Source organism: Halichoerus grypus, chromosome 8, assembly GCF_964656455.1.
Source record: "Halichoerus grypus chromosome 8, mHalGry1.hap1.1, whole genome shotgun sequence".
Lineage (NCBI taxonomy): Eukaryota > Metazoa > Chordata > Mammalia > Carnivora > Phocidae > Halichoerus > Halichoerus grypus.
Genome location: NC_135719.1, coordinates 63,965,589 through 63,990,337, shown reverse-complemented (window position 1 = coordinate 63,990,337; position 24,749 = coordinate 63,965,589). Strand labels below are relative to the sequence as shown.

At 43.6% G+C, this 24,749-nt stretch overlaps 1 protein-coding gene across 3 annotated transcripts in view; it reads right to left on the bottom strand.

The window, feature by feature from the left end:
• Nucleotides 1-552: 552 nt before the first annotated feature.
• The window catches only part of FBN1 (fibrillin 1), a 225,317-nt gene continuing 201,120 nt past the window's right edge, over nucleotides 553-24,749 (bottom strand). Inside the window, exons 52-65 of one of the 3 annotated variants that reach the window (XM_036075961.2) lie at nucleotides 24,296-24,412; nucleotides 22,494-22,613; nucleotides 20,844-20,966; nucleotides 19,609-19,740; nucleotides 17,490-17,615; nucleotides 16,711-16,917; nucleotides 14,937-15,062; nucleotides 14,610-14,732; nucleotides 11,637-11,753; nucleotides 11,257-11,385; nucleotides 10,446-10,565; nucleotides 5,715-5,946; nucleotides 3,071-3,245; nucleotides 553-1,853 (exon numbers count right to left, since the gene is read on the bottom strand). In XM_036075961.2, coding sequence (XP_035931854.1) covers nucleotides 1,464-1,853; nucleotides 3,071-3,245; nucleotides 5,715-5,946; nucleotides 10,446-10,565; nucleotides 11,257-11,385; nucleotides 11,637-11,753; nucleotides 14,610-14,732; nucleotides 14,937-15,062; nucleotides 16,711-16,917; nucleotides 17,490-17,615; nucleotides 19,609-19,740; nucleotides 20,844-20,966; nucleotides 22,494-22,613; nucleotides 24,296-24,412 — 2,237 coding nt within the window. In that variant the 3' untranslated portion in view covers nucleotides 553-1,463. Of the gene's footprint in view, nucleotides 1,854-3,070; nucleotides 3,246-5,714; nucleotides 5,947-10,445; nucleotides 10,566-11,256; nucleotides 11,386-11,636; nucleotides 11,754-14,609; nucleotides 14,733-14,936; nucleotides 15,063-16,710; nucleotides 16,947-17,028; nucleotides 17,091-17,489; nucleotides 17,616-19,608; nucleotides 19,741-20,843; nucleotides 20,967-22,493; nucleotides 22,614-24,295; nucleotides 24,413-24,749 lie in introns of those variants that run through there. The other 2 variants (XR_013450471.1, XM_078079391.1) reach the window with 2 other exon arrangements.

Genomic DNA, 24,749 nt, shown 5'->3' with positions numbered 1-24,749 from the left:
TTGCACTTAAAATAAAACAGCATATTCAAATTATGACAGTCAAAAAACAAGAGCTAGGTAGCATTCAATGGGATTCAATTTGGGATTATCCTTTTGTAATTAGACTAGCACTGACTAACAACAGATGTTTAGGGGGAAAAAGGATGGAGCACCTAAGGCTTGCCAACACTGTATATTTGAAGGGAGAGGGCATGATAAATCTTTTATAATGAAACCCATGTGCTCTAAGACAATGACCGAACTTGATATTTTAAAATACTTAAATCTAGTGGTCTAAAAGTCACAGGATTAATTAGGTCATGTTTTAGAAATGAGGCTACACTCTAAATTTCTTATTGGCGAGAAATAACTCTGCTGTCTTTAATGAACAGAACAAGGGACTAACTCAAATATGTTAATTTTTTGCTAGCGGTTATACGTACGCTTGGCACCCTTCGAAGCTGTAACTACCACACCCAGGATAATTTAAATTCAGGAAACTTTATTTAGCCTCCAGAATGCCCCCCCCCCCCCGCCAAATCCCACATCCATGCAAGAACACAAAGCCAAGGGTACACTAAAAAAAGAGAGACTGTTTTATTGTGACGTTTATGACATGGACCCCTTGTTGACAGGAATGACTGAGGGTAATCTTGGCATATTGCACAGGTGTGATGAAGGATGCGCTGATGATCCTCTGGCCGCTGAGGCTGGTTCTTGGTCCTCCCAGACCTCCATGCACGTGTGGGCCAGTCACAGAAATGTCCTTACCACTTGGTGTATACATTTAACAAGTCTTTGGTCTTAATAAGCACCATTACAAACCCTCACGTTAAGGGCATTATTATTCTAGTTTATAAATGTTTCAATGATAAAAAATAGCACGATTACAGTATACACACACTTAATTTACATGTAATGTATTATAACTCATAACTGAGATAAGCTACTGAACTAACTTTGGTTGATTGAAATTAATGAAGTATTTGAACTGAATACTTGCAATTTGGTTTCTAAGTTGTGTAAATATTACAGTGCATTTATAAATCTAGTTTGAGAATTTACTAGCACCAAATAGATATTATAATTGGCCAACCTAGTACTTGTATTTGGAGAAGCAAAGTTTAAAAATTGGGAAAAAACAGAACAGTCCATCGAGTGAAAGCACATTCCCGTACATCTGCTAGAAGGATGGCGTGTCAGCATGAATGGCTGACCCCCAATGAAAATACGCATCCCAGTTTTCAAGAATCAACACATGTGACAAGGTAGCTCAGCTACACAATGAGAAGCCTGAGAAAGTGGTTGTTTTGAACTAGGGGAGTCACCTGTACCTTGCTTTTTGTAATACAAGAATAGTGCTTATTTATAGAAATTTACTTGGTGAAAGATTGTACCTATGATATGAAGATTCTGACTGGGGGGAAAATTCCGTTCTACCTATCTATCTTTGTTTTTTAATTATTTGGTCTCTGGATGGTGAATTAATGAAGCAAAATCTGAATTTTCATCTTCAGATTATCACCCAGTTCACCACTGAGGTAGTCTTTGTCATATTTATCTTCTAGCTGATTAAGTTCTTTCTTTTTATAAAGTGGAGTACTACTGATTTGTAATGAATAGGTTCCAGCCACTGGCTTCTTCTTGGTGAAGTGGAGGTAGCTGATCCCTTCCTTTTGGTTGATTTTAAAGAAGCCATTTTCATTTCCAGATTCGATCAAGTATTTGTTGTGATTCGTCAGAGTCGTCAGGGCCGGGAGGAGCTCTAGGATTCGGACCTTGTTACTGATGTGGGAAATATTGAAAGCGAACACGGCTGTCTTCTCAGTGTCCCAACTTGCAAGACTCACATTGGTGTCTCTCTCAGGCTGGTCCTGGAAAGACACATGGCAATGTGTTAAGTCAAATGTAAATATGCCATTTAGTTCTCATCTTAAAGAAAAAGTGACTCGAATCTCACACTAAGACCACCTTCAGCTCATGTACATACACTGTGTTGAAAATGCCTATTTTCACAAAACATGGTTTAAATCGCAAATCTGTTCAAGTGGAATATGTTTATAATATTAAAAAAAATATATTAAACTGATGTCAAGATGGAAGTCAAGTAGCTGGGTGTCTTCTAATGCGGCGGGTCTCCAAGTGTGCTCCCCGGACCAGCAGCATCGGCATCACCTGGGAAGCTGTCAGAAACACAAATTCTCGGCGCCACCTGAGACCTACTGAATCAGAAACCCTGGGGTGTCTCCCAGGAATCCATCTTAAGTCTTCCGGATGAATCAGATGCTTGCTCAAGTTCACAAACCACTGTTTTCATAGGCTATTTTCTTCCCCTGGACTTATCTCATTTCCCAAACCACAGCGGATGGGTTGCAGCACCGACGCTAGGAAAGAACCAGTCTACTTCAACTTTGTTCACTGACGAAAAACCATCCCCTCTGAAGGACACGCCTATGAACCTACTTCCTGACTCTGATGATCTGCTAATATTCGATGCTTTTCACCTGGCTGCTTGCTGGCCTCTCTGGGACCACATGTGCCGGATTCTCTGGGCCTGGAGCCAGGGGTCTGGGTGAATCTCTGTGCATTTCTGAGTTGACTGAAAGGCTGCAGCAGCCGTAGGCAAAGAAAACCAGGCTGCTTGAGCTCCATGTTGTTTTTGTCTAGAATCCAAGTTCCCTGACACTCCACACGGCTCTTTTCAGTAGAGGAGCCTCTAGCTTTCAGAACTTGGCGTCCCCGTGGAGAGAGCGCTATGTCACTTCACTATTCTGCCTCTGCCCACTTGCTGTCCTGGACCTCAGACCTTTCCTTTCAGCAGACTTTGGGTGGGTGTTTGACTTTCTCTTTGGCGAGACAGAGGAAATGAGCAAGTATGTGAAAACCTTCGAATGGCCACTCCCTAAAAGCAGCAAGAAACTCCAGAGAGTCCCACAGACTCTTGTAAAATGCAGCCTAGAGCTCAGGGAATGTCTGGATTTTCTCCCCAGGGAGCTTTTTCACACTTTGGAACATCCTTGGAGGAAACCACAGGCATCTGGAAGGCCCTTCTGCAACAGGAGACATCAGGAGAAACCACCTTCTGACCCACCTCGGTGTTGGAGGCATCGGTTTCGTTTGCACTTCTCCGTTTCCTGCCCCGTTTGGGGTAGCCGTTGATCTTACACTCATAGCAAGCCTCCGGGGAGAGAGAATTGTCATCCATTTCACTGCTGGCAGGTGGCTCCGGGCCTCCTCGGCCCATGCCCATTCCAGAAACACAGTGCCTGTGGACGAAGAGGGGCACAGCCCCTTTTCATTAGAACTGGGAGATAAGGGAGGAGGTACAAGAGTTCCGGTGAAGCATGGACCCCACCTAGTGACATCTAGCCATTGATTATTCGTCCATCAGGTGACTAGCTGGTTCTGAGAGCCACACTGAAGCCCTCTGGGTTTAGGCTCTGAGGCCCAGTTCCCGGGGTTGGTTGATTTCTTTCTACTATCTCTCTGGGCCCTGTGTCGCATATTGATTCGCCGCTTCCTTTCTGAACCCGACTGTGGCAGGTGTTTTGCTGTACTTACACTGGGGAGGGGACATGGAGTGGAAACGGGGGGAAGTTTGGGGGGGGAGACCATGTGACTTGGGAGGTTAAAGGAAAATGTCTTCCTTTTATGAACCAGAAAGTGAGAAAGGTATGAGCCGCCACCATTGAGCTCCTTGCCCTCTTCCTGCCTCACCGACACCATCCCCTGCCACCTCCCCTTCTGCCACCACAGTCACCAGCCTTCACCACTCCAGCTTCTGAGTGATTTCTCCTCTTATGTGACCACTCGCTTTGGCCGAAGCTACTGAAACTGTAAAGAAAGTTCTAGGTAGAACTGAAGTTGACTCAGAAACAAACTGTGAAGATGTGTAATGTATAAGATGCAAGCTTCGGAGCTTGCCCAACTGTGGGAAATTGTTTCAAGTCATTCAAAACCACTAGGGCCATTGGCTCTGACTCATGTGAGGCTGGATAAACAAACCCATGCCCAAGAGAGAACTAGTTCAGCTGTTTTTCTTTGCCTTTCAGTTATCAAAGCCAAGTTACAGAGGGAGGCTTGCATTTCACAAGTACCTTGTTTTGTGATTCTGCTTACTATTTCATAGGCCTCTTGGAATGTATTTACCAGGTTCCTCTTTCAAAAAGTGTTGAAATATCTGAATGATCCTAAGAGTCTTTATTTTGGGGCAGGGTCTACTCTAGTGATTCACAGAGAAGCCCAAGCTGTTATAAATGGGTAGATTATTCTACTAATGGGTCATAACGAACACCAATTATTGATCTCTTTTTCTGTATTAGTTGGCCTATTTTTTATAACCCATTTTTCTTTATGCTCTTAAGATTCAAAATATAATGCCAATAAGCAGAATCTTTTTTGTGTGTTTTGCAGCCATTTAGGGGCTCCTACTATTTTCTGCAATCCCTCCAGAACCCAGTACATTTCCTTTCCTCTTCCTCTATCTTGCAGCATGAAACATGCAGAAACAATACAATGGATGAAATGATGAACACTCATCATGTGTGTGTGTATGTGCATTCACATGATGATTAAGTTACTGGAAGGAAAACCCCAAATGTGTAGGTTTTGGTTCTTTTCTCAGAACTCCGTTCCAGTATTTTCATATCCCTGGAACACCACTTACAAGAAGTGTGACTACAAAGTCCCAGTGGCCAGAGGCCAGTTTGGAGTGTCACAATTTTTGCTGGGAACATGGTTCTGGCATTCAGCTTAAAAATAATGAGTCTACCGAGAGCCAGACACAAACATCTGGGAATTTGTGTCCTATTGCTGGCGTTCCGTGTGCTTCCCATGAAACATTCTTTTACCTTCAAGTCTACACAGACCTAAAATGAATGATGTTTGTGTGTTCAGAAATCAAAGGTCGCTAAATTAATTTGATATATTTGATACATACATGTATGTGTGTGTTATGGAACGTGTGATTTGTGGGGTGTGTCTGTGTATGTGTGGTTGCATATGTGTGTATGTCTATTTCAATGCTGTGTGTTCCTAATTAAAAAGGTAAATATGGAAATTCTTAACAGGACAGGCAAAGGTAGATGGACATCCAAGTCTAGATTAAGTCAGCAGCGAAAAAGACCCACATTTGAAAACTTACCACTAAACTTTCAAATTACTGAGTAAGATAGAAATACGTCTTGCCTTCCCCAACACTCACACCTACAATGTGGTGAAGTATTCTCCCTGGAGCATACAATAATTATTTTAAGTCCTGTTTCATGCTCTTTTGATAGTTCTTAATGTAAACTTAAGTCTGAGGTGTAAAGTATACTTTAAAACCAGGTATCTTTGTGATTTATGCTAACATATAATGTTCTCTAATGAGAAGGCATTTTAAGTCAAGACTGAACCCTGCTTGCCCCAGGAGAAGGGTGGATCAGCAATGTGCAGTGTGAGTCCTGTCCCGGCCTGGGTCGGCCCCTGCATTTCTGGAGAAATGAATCCATTTTCAACAAGAAGATCAAGAGAATGAGACAGAGAAAACCTGTATCAAGGTATTTACAATTAGTTTCATAGTCTATGAATTTGCAGAAATCTTGATGCCTCCTTTCAAGTGAAATAGCCTAAAACCTTTGCCGAGCTAACCAGAATGAACTCTAGGACTGTGAAAGGATGGCTCTCCTCAACCCGGTGGGTCAGTGGGAGTTGCATCCCTTCATGAGGTCAGGAGCAGGGCCAGCAGTGCTTACCCTTGACCTATCCGGAAGTAACCAGGCGGACAGCCACACAGGTAGCCGCCCTCCGTGTTGGAGCAGCCGTAGCTGCAGGGGGCCTGCGCAGAGCCGCACTCGTTGATGTCTTGGCACCCTCCGCTGAACTGTTCGTACTGGAAGCCGGCGGGGCACATGCACTTGTAGCTGCCCAGGGTGTTGTGACAGGAGGCTCCTCCACAGATGTGTGCGCTGAGGCATTCATTTTCGTCTGCAGGGAAAACCAGAACACACCGCATGTGGGACACTGGCCGGGCACGTCCACCGGGCACTGCCAGCCAGCAGGCCCTCTGCTGGCCCTGGGGAGGGTAGGGCAGGCCGAGGTGGCTGGGGTGGGGAGAGGGACGGGAGAGGGAGCAGGAGGGAGAGCGAGAGCGAGCATGCTGTGGAAATGGATGTGGCCTCTTGCCACGTGGTGAGCAAATGTGGTCGATGAGGTCAAACGCACCAGGTGGAGTGCATTAGAGGATGGCATTCGGGGGACCGACAGATTCCAGGTCTCATCTGAAGCCAACACTAGTATGTTCCATGCCGCACGAGCCTCCTGTGAAGCACGTGGGGCTGGTTCCTAGCTAAGCTTCAAGGTTCAGGGCAGGAGGGAAGGAGTCTTGCAGTTCTCTGTGAGTGGGACAACAGTCTCCAAAGCAGGGAGCAACCGTACTCCCGGAGGCTGCTTTCCCAGTCCTCCTCTTTCAAGATGTGCAGGGCTGGCAAGGGCTGCCATCCTGCAGGAAGTGTCCGCCCCACTTGCACTTCCTTTTCAAAAATCTGCAAAAGCCCCCAGGTGCTTGTCCTGGGGATGAATAGTGCCTTCTGGTATGTCTGCTCCCATCTCTGGATGGGCCCCCCCTTATCCAAACCAGCCTCCTGCCCAGAGTGTCTGGGCCGTGTCTAAAGCAAAGTATGGCTGGAAGAGATTCAGTGCAGACTTCACAAGCAATAATTGGAAAAAACCCACAATAGAGACAGATGCTGCAGGACTGGCTACCCACAGGGACCTGCCAAGTCTGACAGTAAAAAGCAGGAAAAAGAAATCTAACTTTAAAAAATCAACTTGAGGGAGAAAACCTTGAGTATCTCACTATTTCTAATTTATACCTTTTTGAAATCTCGAGTTTATTTTTGTAGGCCTGCCTCTCTAGGGCAGGCTGGAAGCTTGCTGGTAAAACTTTCCTTAATCGCTATAGCCCACTTTCAGGCATATGTTCATTTGAATGCACACAGATTGGCCTTGGCCTCACTGAGCAAACGCTTCCAATGCAAGGGAGGAGGGGAAATGTAACTGACGTTTATTAGATGCCCGTTGCGTGACAGAGTGCGAGGTGCTTCACGTTCCTTTACTTGACCTTCCCAACAATCACAGGCGGTAGGTGTTCTAATCCCTGTTTTACAGATGATGAAAGCAAGGCTCCGAGAGCCCCTCCGAGATCTCCCAGCAGCAGGGCAGAGATGCACGCCCAGGGCTGTCTGATGGCAGAAGCCGCGTGCTTGCCTTCATGCTAGTGTCTCTCGAGACTCAGCGCCATTTAAACTGGTATTTCCTTTGTCTTGAGTTGGTTTCACCTTTTTAGATTATTTATATTTTTTTAAGTAGGCTCCACGCCCAGCATGGAGCCCAATGCGGGGCTTGAACTCACGACCCTGACATCAAGACCTGAGTTAAGATCAAGAGTTAGACGCTTAACCGACTGAGCCATCCAGGCGCCCCGAAAAGATCTGTTCTAAAATTAGAAAAACAGGTGGGTAAAAATGGTGGGAGCAGGGTGCTTGCATATGTATAATATCCTCCCTCCCTCCTCTCTCCCTTTCCTCTTTCTTTCCTGTGTGGAAGGAATAGATACACAGTAAGAAAGCCATTTGCTGAGCTGCCTGCTACAGCTCAGTGCCTAGCTACAGGTTTGTTTGAGGATTCTTTATATCCAGGGACTCTCAAGTATCCACCCAAGGTCATTTAGGATTCAAGGTTCCTACAAGGGAAATAATTAAATGTGCCATTGTCTTTGTTCTTTCCCCCTTACTTTAAATCAGAGATGAAGTGTGCAATAGATACCAATGGAGACCATGGGCACCAAAGAGTGAATGAGGAACCGAGGGCAATTACTTTGGTGGAAAAACTATCCCTGGACTGGATGTTTTCTCCTTGTCCTTCCATGTCTATCTCCAGACTTTACACCTGCTTTCAGCTCCCGGAGGCTGACCTGCATGGAGCATCAACAGGCTCCTCTCCTTCGTCCTGTGCTTTTGGGTTGGGCTTAGCCATTGGTTTCCTGATAGGACTCTGATAGATAAAATCTCTAAGGCCCATGTCTGTATATGAAGGACAGGACCCATCAACACAAAACTTAGATTTATTCTGTATTGTTCCAAAGGATAGAAACAGGTTAGAAGTAGAGGGAGGAACAGTTCATTTTCTATGAAAAAAAATATTTCCAAGAATTAAAGTTTTCTATACATAAATTGGGCTATCTTACAAGAAAGTGAATGCCCTTCAAGATGGTATTCAAGTCAAACTTGGACAACCCAGGAGGTTGGGGAAGGATTTATATTTTAGGAATGAGGTCAGACTAGATAATCTCTAAGGCTCTTTCTAGCTTTGAGCATCTATCTATGTTACTATATATATCCATCCCAGTCAAGAACTCTCTCCTCCCCTTTCACATTCTTTTCTATTTTACTTCACTTTCTTTTTTTTAACTCCCTGAGAATCTAACAAAGTTTAAATTAAACTTGCTTATCTATGTTAGAGAGCTAGGGTCAAGCAGAACAGGGATTAAGATAAGAAATTGGCAAATATTCAATGTTTACTGCTTGAAAAGGGTCTCTGCACTCACCCTGCTCATCGGTATACAAACACGGTCTGTTTCCCATGCTTTGCACTCTCCTGACCTTTTTCATCCTGTGCCCTCTGGAGCAAATGGCTCCAATGGCAATTTTTATGTACTCCAAAATCTTTGTTTTACTCTCAGTCAATACTCAAAATTGGGGAGGGTTTTGTCATTTTTATAAAAAGAGATTTTAATTTTATTGAAACAGCCTTAGATTCTCCAAAAAACCCTCCTTAAACTTAGACTGAAACCTATCCACTCTGTCCTCTAAAATCAAAGGTGGCAGCATTAGGCTTGCATAGTGTATGTTAGTTATGCTGTGAAGGGAGAATGGCTAGGAGAATTCCAAAATGTAGGATGGGCTTACTTTTATAAATTTTCTCTAGGTCAACATGGCTCAACTCCAACTGCAGCTGCAGGCTTGATATATTCCACAAAACAATGAGATCCAGTGGCCCCTGACCCCAAACCCATCCATCTTCTAAGAGTGAAATTCTGGCTGCCCAGGAGTAAGGATCCAGAGAGGGCCGGTCCAAAGGATCTGCTCTTCTCTGCATGGCTCCGGGGAAAGCCATTCTGGCCCAAGGCAGTGCTCATTCTGGATAGCTATAATTCTTAAGAATTATGAGCCCAGTTTGGGCTAGTATCTTTTGGGCATTGAAACCCCCCAAACCTCTTCCAACTTCTTAATTTATTCTAGAACTCCCAGCCAGGAGATGATCTTCACGGGGCCAAAGTAGAATCTCCAGGTAACGAAGACATGACCTGACCATCTCCACTATCCCGGGACTGAAGGTAGGAAGAGAGGAGGGCTGGTCAGCAAGTGGTGTAGTCTAAACTCTTCCAGCACTGGTGTCCTTTGAGCCAAGCCTACTCACGCCTCCAAAACGGTGTCTTGAAAAGAATCAAGCCAAATGAGAGAGATGCAGTTTGGATAAATGAAAACACACCAAACGTATCTTCATTTGGAGTAAAGTGGAGCAGCACCCGGGAGACAGTAAGCCTTGCGTCTTTGCTAAGGAGGCCTCTGTACCCAAGAGTGTGGCAGCTAGAACAGGTCACCTGCGTACCACGTTTACCGCGGTGCTGCACAGATACTTGGCGAATGAAAAAAAAAAAAAAAAAAAATGAGTGGACTCAACACTTGAAAGGCAGCCCTAAATCAGGAAGCTAAGAGCCTGAGGTTCTAGCTCCAGGCGTTTCACAAAGGAACTGGGTTAAGGACAGATTATTTTTCCTCCTTGGGCTTTCAGGTCTTTCTGGTAAAACCAAAAGCTTGGGCTAGATGGATCTGGGGGTCCCTCTAAACTCAGTGTTTGAATTCTCTAATGTGCATTTAGAGTTACTTTCCCATGACATTATGGAATCGAAAATGACATAATTTCAGTTTAATGAGTCTGTGGATCTCCCTTAATTTTCAAAAGAATTTAGCAACCTGAAAAAACTTGCCACGCCTGCTGCCTACACTCTGCCCTAAGAGATGTGTAGAGCTGAATGGAACCCCTTCTGTGCCTGTAGGCCAAAAGTCCCTTTTCAGTGAGCGGTAGGATTTTGTTGGCCCTCCTGCGAACAGAACCCCAGCGTGGGCCAATGACGACCCGCAGCCCAAGAGCGGGGTGGGGAGGGGGGGATGCGGACAGTGAAGGAATTCTAGGGGCGTTTCATTTCCGATGTTCTCAAAGTATCCTTCATCGTTATATTTTTTTCTCAGTTTGCTGTTTTGCAAAGGCTGTAACTCTCCTCTGGTTTCAACCAGGTTAGGGCGATCTTAAAGGACTCTTGGTTGATCTAATGACAAGTTTAAAGTTTTCAGAAAGAAAGCACTATTGGGACTGGGGGAGACAGGAGAGGTGTGCCGTCATCGTGCGCAGGGAAGACTACTTGCCCACACACTGGTTCCACTGGTAGTGCTGCAGGTAGCCCTGGGGGCAGCTGCACCGGTAGCCCCCGATGATGTTCTGGCAGCCGTGCTGGCAACGGTGGTTCCCTTCACACTCGTCCACGTCTGAAAAGGAAGGGAGAGGCAATTTCAGTAAGGCATCTGACCACCCCCCCAAAAAAATTATTCTACCACCGAAACGTCAAAAATACATGCTCCAGAGAAAAACATTCGACATTCCTGCTAATGCCTACAAATGGAAATGATGAAGAAATCAAGGTAAGGCCCCAGAGCATTCTATGGGATAGCTGTCTGTGGGAAGTATTTGTATTTGCTCATCTGTGCCAGGATCAGAAACTCAAAGATGTCAATACAGAAAGGAAATCCTGAAAAAATAGTTTAGAATTTTAATTACATAGTATCAGAAGAGTTATTCATATATTTAATCCACTTAGGGGAATCCTTTTAGGACTCTGGATCCAGTGACTAGAATATGAATGAATCAAATTCAGGAACCGAGCTATTTTTCTTGACTAGTTCATGCCCTAGTAGGTTACGCTACTTACTGAGCAGAAAAATCCTTGAGATGTGGGGGGAAGGCACATGTTATAGACCTGGTCAAGCATGAGACCAAAGATGGATCTCTATGATATGATACCTGTGCCAGCCCGGCAAAATATTTCCCATCTTCAGTTGCTCAGTTCTCCCTGCGCTCAGTTCTGAGATCTCATAGAGGAGGAGAATGACGAGTATGAAAGTCACACAGACTGCCTCCCCCAGGGCCCAGCAGCTGCATCAAGCTGAGGACCCTACCCACCTTCACAGCTGGCGCCACTCTGATCAAGTGAGAACCCCCGCTGGCATTCACAGGTGAAGCTCCCAGGAGTATTCTGGCAAATACCCTTAGACCCACACAAGTTGATGTCAGAAGTGCATTCGTTGTTATCTAGAAGAAGCGGTGAGGGAAAAGAATTAAAATCCACTGAAGCTCTCTTTGTGCTGTGAGAGGGAGGATTCACTCAGAAAAGGCCAAATAAGGCCAATAACTTTTCACGTACAGGTGCGCGTGCACACACACGTACTCACATATTCTTTTTTGACGTTTTTATCCTCTTACTCCAACAGCAGAGGAACTAGAAAACAACTCGTTAAAGGGATAGCTACATTTCTGGTAGGGTACTCTCCTGTCCCACTTACCGATGCAGGCGGTATGGTGCTGCGTAAATCCAGGAGGACATTTACACGTGAAGCTGCCAATGGTGTTCACACACAGGAACTGGCAGTTGTGTTGTTTGGTGGCACACTCGTCAAGATCTGTGAAAAATGTAAGATGAGGATCGGGGTCGAACTGACCTGTACGTCTCCAATAACCCTGGCCAGAAGAGCCACGCGGCATATGGCTAGGAGGAACCCGGGAGGTAAGGGTTTGGAAGATGAAATGTGCTCTCCATGGAGACCAAAAAATGTAGCTCCTTGGGGATCCAAGGAAATCCCAATTCCCTTTCACTAGAGGAATGCAGGAATGTCTCAACAAAGGCATTTCAAATAAATTGTGACATTTTAAATAAACTATAAAATGAAGTAAAAGATTAGGGATTCTCAAAATTTTCCAAAGCATTGAAAAGATCTCTTCAAGTTGAAATGCAAAAAGAAATGTTGAGGCTGGAAATTAATTTGTTTGCTTAGTTCTTTTTTTTTTTTTCCCTTTTACGTTCACGGTTTTGAATCTGCTCAAATGAGGTATTCAACCAAACCAAATCCAACCAAAAGGATTTCTTTTCTTAGAGAGTCTCCTTTGGTTAAAACGAAACTGAGCAATCAAGAAGGAAACAAAGGGAAGAAAAAAAAACCTCACTCTGATAAGCTAAGAGCACATTTAAAAACTGCCTACAGTATTTATCCCACATTGTTTTCCATAACTCAATAAAATCCTCCACTTTGACTAGGCTTCTTTCCTCATTGCCGGAACTGCCAGGCTCATTCTCAACTCTACTGCTATTTAAAGACCTCAAGAGATACAAAGTATGTTCCAGCTTTTAGTTGAATTTTAACAATAACAACAACAAATAATCACGGTGTATCCAGGAACCAATCTACCTTCCTTCTGTCCTCCTTCCTTCTTCCCTCCCTCTTTCCCTTGCTTCCTCGCAGCCTTGTCTGGTCACTGCACACAGAGCTGTGCTCGAAGCTGCAGAGGAGTGCCAGTTGCTGGCTAGGGTAACACCTGGCGTGGACCTCAACCAAAAGAACTCCCCCAAGCCCCCATATTTCTCCCAGTGCTGACTTCTCTTAAAATGCAGCCAATCCTGCGCTCTTTCCACCACTGCGGGGCCTGCTGTGCCTGCTTTACTGGTTTCTGCATGATTGGCGGCTCTGCACCTCCTGCCAGTGGGGTGGCCTCCCCTCTCTCTGACCCAAGGGGCCCTGCTAGAGCACCGTCCCATGGTTGCTGAAGCTTACCTGCACACAGGTGAGGGAGACCGCTCAGCGGTTTCTTACACTGTTTTCTAACAGCAACACTTGCTGTTCTCACCTCCAAGAACATCTTATCTCCCCTTCTCTCTCATCTGGATGCTACCCGGCTCTTATGGGGGAAGTGCTGGTCCCACATCTCCCCTGGGCTATCCTTTGAGCCTCTTTCCTGTCAGTTTCAATAGTACATGTATCTGCACCACTGGGTTTGATCTTTAGTCCTACATGCCAAGTATGTGGAAGAATCTAGACCTCATGAGAACAATAGGAGAAAGGGACTCATGTTGTGAGGGGATCTGTAAGAATCCCATTGCTGCTCTGCCCACTCCTAAAACCATAAAGAGAGCATCACTGGTGCATTTGACACATTGTAAAAAAACACTGTTACCACTATACATTTACTTTCCTTTTTCATCTCTTAATTGCTAGACATTTTTGAGGATTTTTCTGCCCCCACAGGCTGGAAAAATGCTGTAAATTTGTTTTGCTTGGTGCAGATAATATACACAATGAGAGATTTTCTAATTTGGTTCTCTATTTACATGAATAAGTTTACGGCTCTGAGTTATAGCCTCACACTGCCCAGAGCTCACTGTGATCCACAGATGGAGAATAAGTTCTATGTTTGAGGAGAACAAAGCTGTAAACAACTCTTTTATTAAGCTAGAATTTTTAAGTAGGTCTCTCAACTTCCTCTCCCCAAATTATAGGATTATATAGGATTTGTGCTGCATAGGAAAACCTCAGGCATTGTTTATTCTGTCATCCTATGTTACAAGTCTCTTAACTCTCTCCTTCCAGCAGACACAAGAATGGGGTTGAGCGTCCTACTTCCCTCTACTCTCCACTTCCACTCTACCTCACCATTCAACTTCCCTTACTTTCCTTTTACGCTGTCAAGGCTTCATTGTAGAAACGCTCTCTTGTTCTGCCATCTGGTCTCCACATCCTTCTCCAAATCCCTCCTTTTAAAAATTACCCTTAAGTTTGATTTACTTGTGCTATTCACTCAATATGTGAAGTTCTTACTGTTGAGGAAGATATTTCTAGGAGTAAATTTACACCAACAGAATTTTGCAAAGGATAACTTCTGGTTGAAGAGGGATTTCTGCATAGAGTTCTGCTGTTTCTTAATTCTTTGTGATATTTATGGCTCACCCAGATAAGGTATGGAGGGCAGGAATGGCCCTCTTTAGCAGAACAAAAACCTAGACAAAGTGTTTACTTAATTAGGCACAGTGTTTTCTAGGCACCAATTAATCTGAGGCAGGACAATGCCGGAGACCTGGGCTCTATAGTTGTTGAATAGCTTGACTACATCAATAGAATAAATAGAAAGCAGAAAGGAAGTAGTCAATTAGGAATCTGCCCCACCTGAGCCTTAGACATCTGGCTCCACAGTCTCTGAGACCCTCATGGGCAGCCCCCATGGACGCCCAAGGGGCAGGCATTGAGAATGGCTCCTGCTGCCACTGCACACCCCCTCACCCCACCCCACCCCCCGCCGCAATCTTCCTGGCCTCAGCCTCCAGCCATCCACCACAGGAAGTGGGTGGCAGGGAGATCCCAGGGAGGCACTAACCCCAGGGAAGCACTTCTTGCCTGTGGAGAGCTTGCCTATGGATTCCTCAAATGCACAGGGAATGCAACAATGTGCCCAGGAGGCAGGTGAGTGGGTGCAGGCAAATTCTACTTTACCTTTGCAGCTCCTCCCATCCTCCTGCAGAATGTAGCCTTTCGGGCAGGAACACTGGAAACTCCCTTCTGTGTTTTTGCAGATAAAATTGCAGGGTTTGGGGGCCTGGTTGCACTCATTCAGATCTATGATCAAAAAGATACTGTGTGACTGTCCATCTAAAATGATGCTCAGTACCCATAGGGTCTAACAAATAACTTCATTGTCTTAGGTTTTCCTATGAAATTATAGAAGCTTTTTAGATGTTCGGTTTGAGGATTTTTTATTTTTTCCCATAATGTACAATTTCCACTCGGAATAAACCTGGACACCAAAAACAGAGCACTTACCTACACAGGAAGTTCCAGTTATATCTGGAGTGTAGCCATTTTTACATAGGCAATGATAGGATCCTCTGTCGTTGACACACTCCCCGTTTCGACAAACGTCATGAATAACCTTGCATTCATCAATATCTGTTAATTTAACAAACAGAGATTAAGAAAGACACTATAAAATGGGCAACATCAATATGTAGGGGTGACCTTACTGTAAATACTAATAAATTGTGTTACTATCTCATGCACCTAAGAAATTAAACCAAAGGGATGACAGCATCCATTTCATAGGTAATGGTAATTGTCCTGAAAGGCAAATGAATAACTGCACTGGACGACAGTATAATAACTCATCAGGCCAGGGGAACACTTTAAAGATAATTGGTTTTCTAAATGTATAGTTTTTCCCTCTGGGTCCATGGACACCAGTCTCATCCAGACATATGCAGCTCCTTGCTCTATCTCATGCCATCAAGCTTGCCTCCTACTGACATCTCATAAATGGCTCACAGCAGTAGGCTCTTTTGACAAGAAAAATCCCATTTTTTTCTAATAGTGCATGTCCAAAATAAGGAGGAAAGTTTCCTTCCATTCTTTTTGCTGTATTTAAAGTTAATCCTGAAAAATCTCAAACTGTATAATATTGGGGAAATGGGACCAAACTTCCTTTGGTGAGGGAAGCACTAGGGCTCTGGGGTGGATCCCCGGGCAGGAGTTTTTGAAGCCTGATAAGGAAGAGAGAGCCTTATTCACAGCTCCACCACAGGGAGATAGAGCTGGTCGCTATGCACTGTCGAGCACTGAAGCAGCTGTCCTTCCACATTGTGACCCATCTATCTCCTTACTGCTCGGTGTGGTGCCAATACCAAACGAGTTCTTAGCCTTCGATTGCCAAACGATCATTTTATACCAACAGATGTTATTTATCCTAATTCTTTCGAGTTTCCTCTGAAATGCAATTTTGCCTGCCCTCCCTGGTCTCGAGAAGCGAGTCTTTTCCACCATCTCATTTTCTCATCCTTGAAAGAAACATCAGTTGCTTTCAGGTCACCCCGTCCAATCCAGTTCTGTGTCTTCCCACATCCAGTTCTGTGATTCTACCTTTAGCCACATCTTTCCAACATCCACACAAACCCCGCTTACTCTCCTTCCTCCCCTCTCCCTTCTGATTCCTTCCCAAGGAGCTGGAGAAGTCTCTCTCCCTTCTCGTTTACGAGGCTGGAAACAAGCACAGCTGCTGCTGAGGATCACAGGCCCAGAGCTTCTCCGGAGCAGCCTAACACACTGCGACAGCCTCCCCACGTCTCCCAGGTGAAAGCAGCGGGTGCTTTTCCAGAGGCAACTGGGTTTTAATTGCCAGAATATCAGCATCGTCTATACTTCCTTCATGCAGCATATTTCAGCCAATTTTACGAGTTAAAATGCATATTGGTGGACCAGTCTAGGAATTTAGGGATCATTTATGCCATGGTTTTTCTAACAAATTGACACTCTGAGTAACCAATAACTGACTTACAACAAACTTCTGTTTAAAAATTTGGGGACTCCTTGTGATGCAGAGGCAGGAGCCCAAGCACACACAGCTTTGGCAACCTGGCCTTGAACATCTAAAATACCATAATAAAGGGTTTCGGTTGACATAAAGCATGCGCTCAGCCTAAGCCCATACTGCAGATTCTGTACTCAACTGTTTTTCATAAAACAAACAAGCAGATTCCCTGCAAGTATTTTTGGACCATAAGTGTTACCTGCTCCACTGGTCATAAGTCAGAACGCAAGGAAGTACCTGCTCCATTGGTCATAAATCCTCGGCCATGGGGGCAGAGTTTTTTGAAGGCCACAGTGCCCTGGAAGGGGCAGATCTCACAGTGGGGGCCCCAGCCTCTTCCTCCATCACAGCAGCATTCCGACTTGGTGACAGGGTTCCTGTTGCTTGAGCCGATCTGACACATGTTTTGGAGCACCTCCGTGAAGCAGTACCCTTCCCGGTTGTCTGGAAGGGACATTATATCGCAAAGGGGACTTCAGGGAATTTGATGAGCATGACAAAGTATATTAAGAATGTGGTCAAATATAAAACCCAAAAAGGATGTAAACACTTTACCCTGGGTGAGGAGAAGCGAGAAGGGAAAGCTGGAAACAGCAGTAAGAGAGAAAGGATGACGTCTGAGGGAAACAAGACAAGAAATTCAGTAAGTGGCCCACGCAAGGTGACAACTCTCTCTGTCTGCTCCCTGAAATACGGAGGAGTGGTCATGCTATCGAGAGAGAGGAGCAGAAAAACACACAGAAACAGATCCTCAGCACCAAGGGCTTCAAAAGGCAGTGGAGAACGAAATTCCAAACCAGTGATTCACTGATACACTTAGCAAAGGAAGAATTCAGCTGTGGGGTGGTGCTGAGCCCCATGGACAAATCGCAGTCATTAAGTCCCTTCCAAAATAGGAACCTGCCTCAAATTTTAACCATTTCTATTATTTCAGATGAGAGATTGGGGTGCCAAGCGTCCCAGCGTGAAGGCGGGGGTGGGGGCTGCTGTGCAAGCATCCGGTCGTCTCTACTCACCAAGGCACTCGTCCTGAGCCGGGCTGGGGGTGAAGCCGGCATTGCACTCGCAAGTGTAGCTGCCCCGCGTGTTGAGGCAGCGCCCGTTCTCACAGATGCCTGGCTTGGTCTGACACTCATTCTCATCTGTGGGGTTTCATGGAAAGAGCAAACACAAGAGCAGTCATCCCACCCCTTTGCGCAAGGATGGAGTCTTTCTTTTTTTTAGTTCGCGAATAGGTAACCGTCTCCCGTGGTTCCCAATTCAAAAGGTATAAGAGTATTCAGCAAAAGTGCCCCTTCCTCCCTTCTTCCTCATCCACCAGACTCCCGTCCTGGGAGGCAACCCTGTATTACTGCCAGTTTCTCACGTATCCTAGAAATGTTTTTGGCACATACAAGCAAATGTGTGTGTGTGTGTGTGTGTGTGTGTGTGTGTGTACACCTCTGTCCTTTAAAAAACATACTTGATGGCATTTTGATACACTTAAATGTAGATGACTGCAATTTAGGTACACATACATTTTCCACTTGATAAAGTTACAATTTTCTATATCTGTCCATAAAAAGGATTCCCAAAGGATTATTTCAAGTGAAAGGGAAAAAAAAAAGATCACACATTAGAGAAATATTATAATACTTCATCAGAATAATGTCTGTGATGGGTCAGTTTTGACCTGAGAATTGGTCTATATATAATCTTCCAGTTCAACATAGATTACGTTTATTGTAATACTTTAACAATATTATTAATAATCATAATCCAGTCTCTCAGGTTTAAAAAAAAAAAAAGCATTAAGACAAACTGGAGATTCTTAATCTGATGATTTTTTAACAGACTGAGCCACGCAGGCGTCCCATTCTAATGATTTTTTTAGAAAGATCATAAATAAAGTGACTTGCTTAGGTGCATCCCCTGCAGAATAGTTCTGAGCCCCCGAGGCAGAGATCTCATAATGAGAAGCAGAGTTGGAAGGTGACAGCTACAGGATTGTTGAAACAGGCTAAAAATCCTGATGCCCACGCCATCCCCAGACCAATTAAATCAGAGCGTCTGGAGTGGGACCTGAGTTTTCCAAGTGATTCCAGTGGGCAGCTGAGGTTGAGAACCACTGAGCCCGGAAGAGTTGGTGTGTGCTCCTATGTCCAAATGCTTTTTCTGTGCTTTTAAAATCTGCTCTTCAATTACTGTTTAATTCTGTATTTTACAAGGTAAGGGGATAATGAGATTCTTGAGCTTCTTGACTGACAACATAAGATTTCTTTTTCTGGCATCATTGATTATTAAAAATGGAAAGGAAGCATGTGGGAACTTTCTAATAATTTTCTCCTGTACTGATTGTTCAAATCAGAGGTTGGGAAACTTTTACTCTAAATTGTAGTAATATTATAGTATTACTGTATTATATATAATAACTATTTTAGGTTTTGCAGGCCATATGGTCTCTGTTGCCTTCACTCTCTTCTGCTCTGCCATTGTGGCATGAAAGAGCCATGGACAATGTCTGAATGAATGGTTACAGCTATGCTGCAATATGACTTAATTTACAGAAATAGGCGGCAGGCTGCAGGCCCCCGGGCTGTGGTTTGCCCGTCCCTAGTCTGAAGCTGTGGTTTTCAGTGGAGGATCTATATTACAATCCCTAGGAAGCTTTAAAAAATACCAGGGCCAGGGCCCCACTCTAGACAAGAACAGATTCCCTGGAGGAAGAGCCCACTGGTTTAATGCTATTCCTGGTTCAGAGGGACCGGGCATCTGTCATTCAATGTCAGCGCTAACAGCAAAGCTGGGACAATTGAAAGACATTCCAATGTGGTGAAGAGAACCTAGCCTGAAACAACAAAAAGTATAGGAGTAAAGGAAAGAAGTAGAGGAAACACCTGGTGCCAAGTACTGGCAGCAACATGGGCTGAGAAGGTAGACAAAGGCCGGCTCGGAGGGAGAGAATGATGATGCTTCTGGAACTCAGAGATAAGCAAGAGGCAAGGGGCTCTCCAAGGGAAACCGTGACATGAGGGAACAGAGGGAAGATGGCTCTGTCCAAGAAGAACACATTGCCCACAAGGACTCAGACGCCAAGTCACTTCTGTCCCTTGTCACCCGACTCACTTGAAGCTCCTTGGGCCAGGACCTGCTTACCTACGCAGCCCTCTCCATCAGGTCTCCGCTGGTACCCAGGCCCGCAGATGCAGATGTACGTGCCAATGAGGTTCTTGCACTCCATCTGCTTCTCAGCACAGTCGTGTTTGCCCTCCTCACACTCATCCTCGTCTGGAAAGAATGTGCACCCGTGAATTAGAAAAGAAGCTGCACTAATTTCCTGCCTTTTAAGCATGAGATGGTATCAAGTCATCAATTTTCATTTACACTCTTTCAGTGTTAACCTGTTTCCTTTTGTCTCATGGGCACTGGCCTCCTCGGATTGGGAAGGAGTCTTCTCACCTACTTTGACCTTGATGATGAAATTATTCCCCAACTAACTGTAACCCCTTCAAAGGTGGGAAGCGTGATTGTTAATGCTTTTTGATGAATTCACCTAAAAAGGTCTTCTATAAAACTTTCATAATATAACAACAGCATTATAATTACAATATAATATAATAAGCCAAAGCTTCCATTATATAACAATTATAACATAATATCATTTTATGTAATATTAATATGATATACGATTAGATTATTAATATGATTAGAATAATCATTGTATAATGAAAATTTCAGTTTTTATACTTTGAGGAAAAGACAAACATTCACAAATATCATATTCTCTTCTGGTTCTTCCTTCCTTCGTTTCTTTTTGTCTGGTGTGGACAGGTCTTCCCCATACCTTATTGTCCTATTGCATTTCCCTCTCTTTATCTTTCTCCTTCACATGGTCTGAGCTGAGAAATTTGGACTTATCCTGCATGTGATGTAGAGCTCTTAGTTAGGAAATCTGTTCACCTTCAAGAAAAATCCTATTTAGGTCATCTGAAGAGAACAAGTAGCTGCTCATTTAAGACCTTGGAGGAGCAAATCCGTGCTCTTCAAGGAGCCCCATGATTTACCTAACTTTGTACAGCAGAGCCTCGTCCAGAGCCACAGTAATTGTAGGTGCTCAGTAAGCATTTTTAATGGAATTATTTAACTAAAATAGACTCCATATGCTACCCCCATTCTTGGAAAATAACATCCCTTAGTGATGGGGATTTAAAAAATATTATTTAATTAATATTATCATACTATGGGCAGTGATGACCCCCATACTGTCCATGGAGTATAGCAGAGTTCCCTGATTCCCAGCCTTTCTCTACTGATAGATGCTTTGGAGAGACATTTCCCATCATAGATAGAGAGCCCCCCAGGTTAGATGACCTTTAACATGGATGTCTCACCTTTGCACATCCTTCTATCTTCTCTCAGAACGTATCCAGCAGGACATTTGCATTCATATGACCCATAAGTGTTTACACACCGGAAAGCACAAAGCAGAGGATTCTGGGCACACTCATTTATATCTGCAACAGAAGGGAGCATGAAAATAATGGATCATGGGGCATCAACCAAAAAAAAAGTCTATTTTTATCAAAAGTTGAAATGCTTCATTGCCATCAACATGGATGCACCAAGCAGTCTCTGGTTTTCAAAGAATCATAAAATGAGTTGGTTATTTTACAGTTGGTATAGGCAAGGGGATTGTGGGTCCTGGTTCTCCTAGCACAGTCTCAGTTCTGGCTTATTGTCCTGGTATAATTATCAATGTTATTTAGATGGATGGGCAATTATAGACCACCCTACATATAGGGAGCATTTCTGAAATTCTGGCTTTGAAGAGTCAAGCTAACCACTTGCCATTCCCTAGAGTCATATAGTGTGGGAATCAGTTTTACCCCATTCAGTCAAAACAACTGTCAACTCAATTGCAATCAGAACAGAAGCAGACCCATCCAGTATTGTTAACCACATCCCCTTCCCCATAGAAAAGAGGCTCCTGTGAAATAACAGTGATTCCTGAGCCTAAGCAAATGGTATTCTGAATAACTTTACACTTTAGAGTTTTCACACTGATGCTCAAGTTCTAACCTTAAATAGGAATGACTTTACCATTAATAGATAAAAGAGATTTCTACAGATTCCATAAGTTTGGAACCAGGAGAATATGTTTTGGAAAAGCAAGGTTAAAACAGACCATCTTGATTATCATGTTTCTTTCTAAGTCCAGGGATGCTGACTGAGAACATCAGTGAGACCCCAGATCATATTTAGTGATAGCCTTTAAAGATTCAGCAACAACTAGGACAATGGGTATCAATAGGACCTATCTCTAATGAAAAGCTCGCTTTCATACCATTTTTATCCTCTACCTTCACCTCACCTTCATTCTCTTATGTGACCAGTGGTCTTGACTTGAGAGTGTATCAGAATTACCCGGAGGGCTGCTAGGCTCCACTCTTCAAGTTTCTGATTCAGGAGGTCTGGGATGAGGCCTGAAAGTCTGCATTTCTAACAAGTTCCCAGGTGATGCTGATGTGACTGATCCAGGGACCACCCTTTGAGACGCACTGTTCTAGACACGCCCTTTCCTTCCCTTCTCTCCATACATTGATCCTACTAGGCATACTGGCAGATGCTTACAGAGTATAGACAACATTTTTGCTGTGATTGCCCCCAGATAGCTATAGGATGTTGGTGGTTATGTCAGTGTGCAGATGTTTCTACGAGTAGAAAAGAAAAAAGAAAAAGAGAGGGAGCATGGGAGATGAAGAAAGAAAAAGAAGGGAAAAATGGAAAATAAGAAAGAAGGTCACAAACAAGATGGGAGTTGTATCTAAATACTTGTAATGGGGAGACACCAAAAAGAACTCTCTATATTATACAGTGTGATTTGTGCCATGAACCAGGAGAATAATGATATGGCCCATCAGGCCTAGATGTTCTTTATTCTGTACGCCCTAAGTGGTATTTAGTATCAAGAACTGTAATCAGCCAACTACTGTCTCCATGAACAGAACATGTAACCACAACTTTTCTGCAAAGAGGCTTACCTTCACAAGTCATCATTGGACCAGGCTCAAATCCCTCCTCACAGGTACATTCAAAACCTCCAATCACATTCTTGCAGGTTCCATTTCCACAAGGATTGCCCACAGAGCATTCATCAGTATCTGCAAGTGACCAAGAGTGTATTCAATACATGATGAATGAAGACAAAAATGGGCTTGGACTCAAATAATACCTCTCACTCTATTGGGGTACTTTGATCTGTGGCATCTTGTTTGATCCTCATTCTGCCTTTACAAGAAAGGAGTGCACGTGTCTTATCTCCACAGATTTATAGCTATGAAATTTGACCTGCTAAGTGGCAGTGGCACTAACAGTGACAGTATCTGGGCTTCCAGCCCTCCTAGTGCTCTTCTCCCGAGCTTCTCCAACCTCCTGTATTATGTATGAAGAGCTAAATCGACCAGGAATAGATGCTCCAAGGGTTAAAACAAGGCTGCTCTCACAAGTCAAAAGTTTTCACTTACATAAAGCTAGAAATACATCTCCAGTCTGGCCTTACATTACATCATTCTCCAAAAAGCCTTAAACATGATGGATTTTTGCCAGATATAAAATAGAAGACTAAGCTTACACAAAACGAGAGACCAGAGGTTAAGCAAAATTAATACACTGGATAAAATCAAGATTCAAGAAGATTTTTTTGTTGATTCTGTTGAAACCAGATGGTTTACATTAGGCAGAAGAAAAGCTAGAAAGAAATATGTTTAGGGTATGATCTCTGTAAACAACCGTGGAGAGAGAACAAGTCTTACCAAGGAGGTCTAAAAAATATCTATGCCTCCCAACCCATCCATCTAGAATCCTGACTGTTCTTCTGACACATTTCTTGGGGGGAGAGTATCTTCCTTTGGGAAAGGGAAATTTTTGAGAAATAACATTGTTATCTTAGTTCTCTAGGATATGGACTAGTGATGGACTATCATCAGAGTTACATCTTCTGTTGGGTTCTGAGTCAAACAGTGAAGGCAAGAGGCTGTGGTAGAGAGACTTCGGTGAGCAGGCTCATTTAGCATGCACACAGGAGCACTAACTGAAGATTCCGAAGAGAAAACATTGACAACTTTGCTTTTGTTCTGATATGAAATTGCATTTCACTGTCCAGAATATTTTATCTCTTTTGACTTCATAAAAATCACATTATTGAGTTTTAGAGCTGCAGGGTAATTAGGAATAAGTTAGTCTATTTGTATAATATGACATTCTAAGGCCTAGAAAGACTAAGGAATTTGCTTACGCTTCATGGTAATAGCTGTGGGTGAAATTTTAGAGGAACAGACATAATACTTGGATTCAATTTTGTGTTAGTAGGCATCAAGAGGTCAAAGGTCAGGCATAGCCATTCTTTGAAATTTTAATAAGAGAGCAAAAACGAGGAGTTTACACTATGTACATAGCCTTTCACATTACTAAATGTAATAAAATCTGGATAAATGTTGTATTTTACATATTGAGAGAATAAGATTATGGCCATTAATTTTTTTTTAATTTAAAAAATAGATGATAATGTTTTCTTTTCCACCATGTCTTCAGATGTGTCCAGTGTCTTCCCCAATAGACTGTAAGGTCCATGCAAGGAAGAAACATGTTGGCTTGGGTCACTGCTGTAGACAAAGAGCGTGGGACATGGGGTACTCAACTAGTACTACAGATGAATGATGCATGAATGAATGCACAAAACTTACTTCTGTCCCAATCCTGGTACTTATGCTTCCTAGTATGAAAGCTCTATGGCCTAATTTCTAATTTGGAAAATCCCTCTGGAAGAAACAGATCTATTACTCACCTACACATTCATTCCCTTCCAGAATGTAGCCAAAGGGACACTCGCAGCGGTAGGAGCCATCCGTATTGATGCACTGCCCATGTTTACAGACATCAGGTTCTTTGCACTCGTCCATATCTTATGCAAAGGAGAAAAAAACTAGTGAATAACAAGGTACTGTTTTTTAAACACAAAGGTAAACTATGATCATTTCAGCATCTAATCAATGAAATATCTAATATTACAATATTACCATACAGTACAATAATATAATTGGTATCTAAATGAAAAGTAGAGCTTTATTTTACAAGATAAGTGTGGAGAAATAAGAACAGCTGGAGGGGCGTCTGGGTGGCTCAGGCGGTTGAGCGTTCAACTCTTGATTTCGGCTCAGGTCATGATCTCAGGGTCATGGGATCGAGCCGCATGTCGGGCTCTGCACTCAGCAGGGAGTCTGCTTGAGATTCTCTCTCTC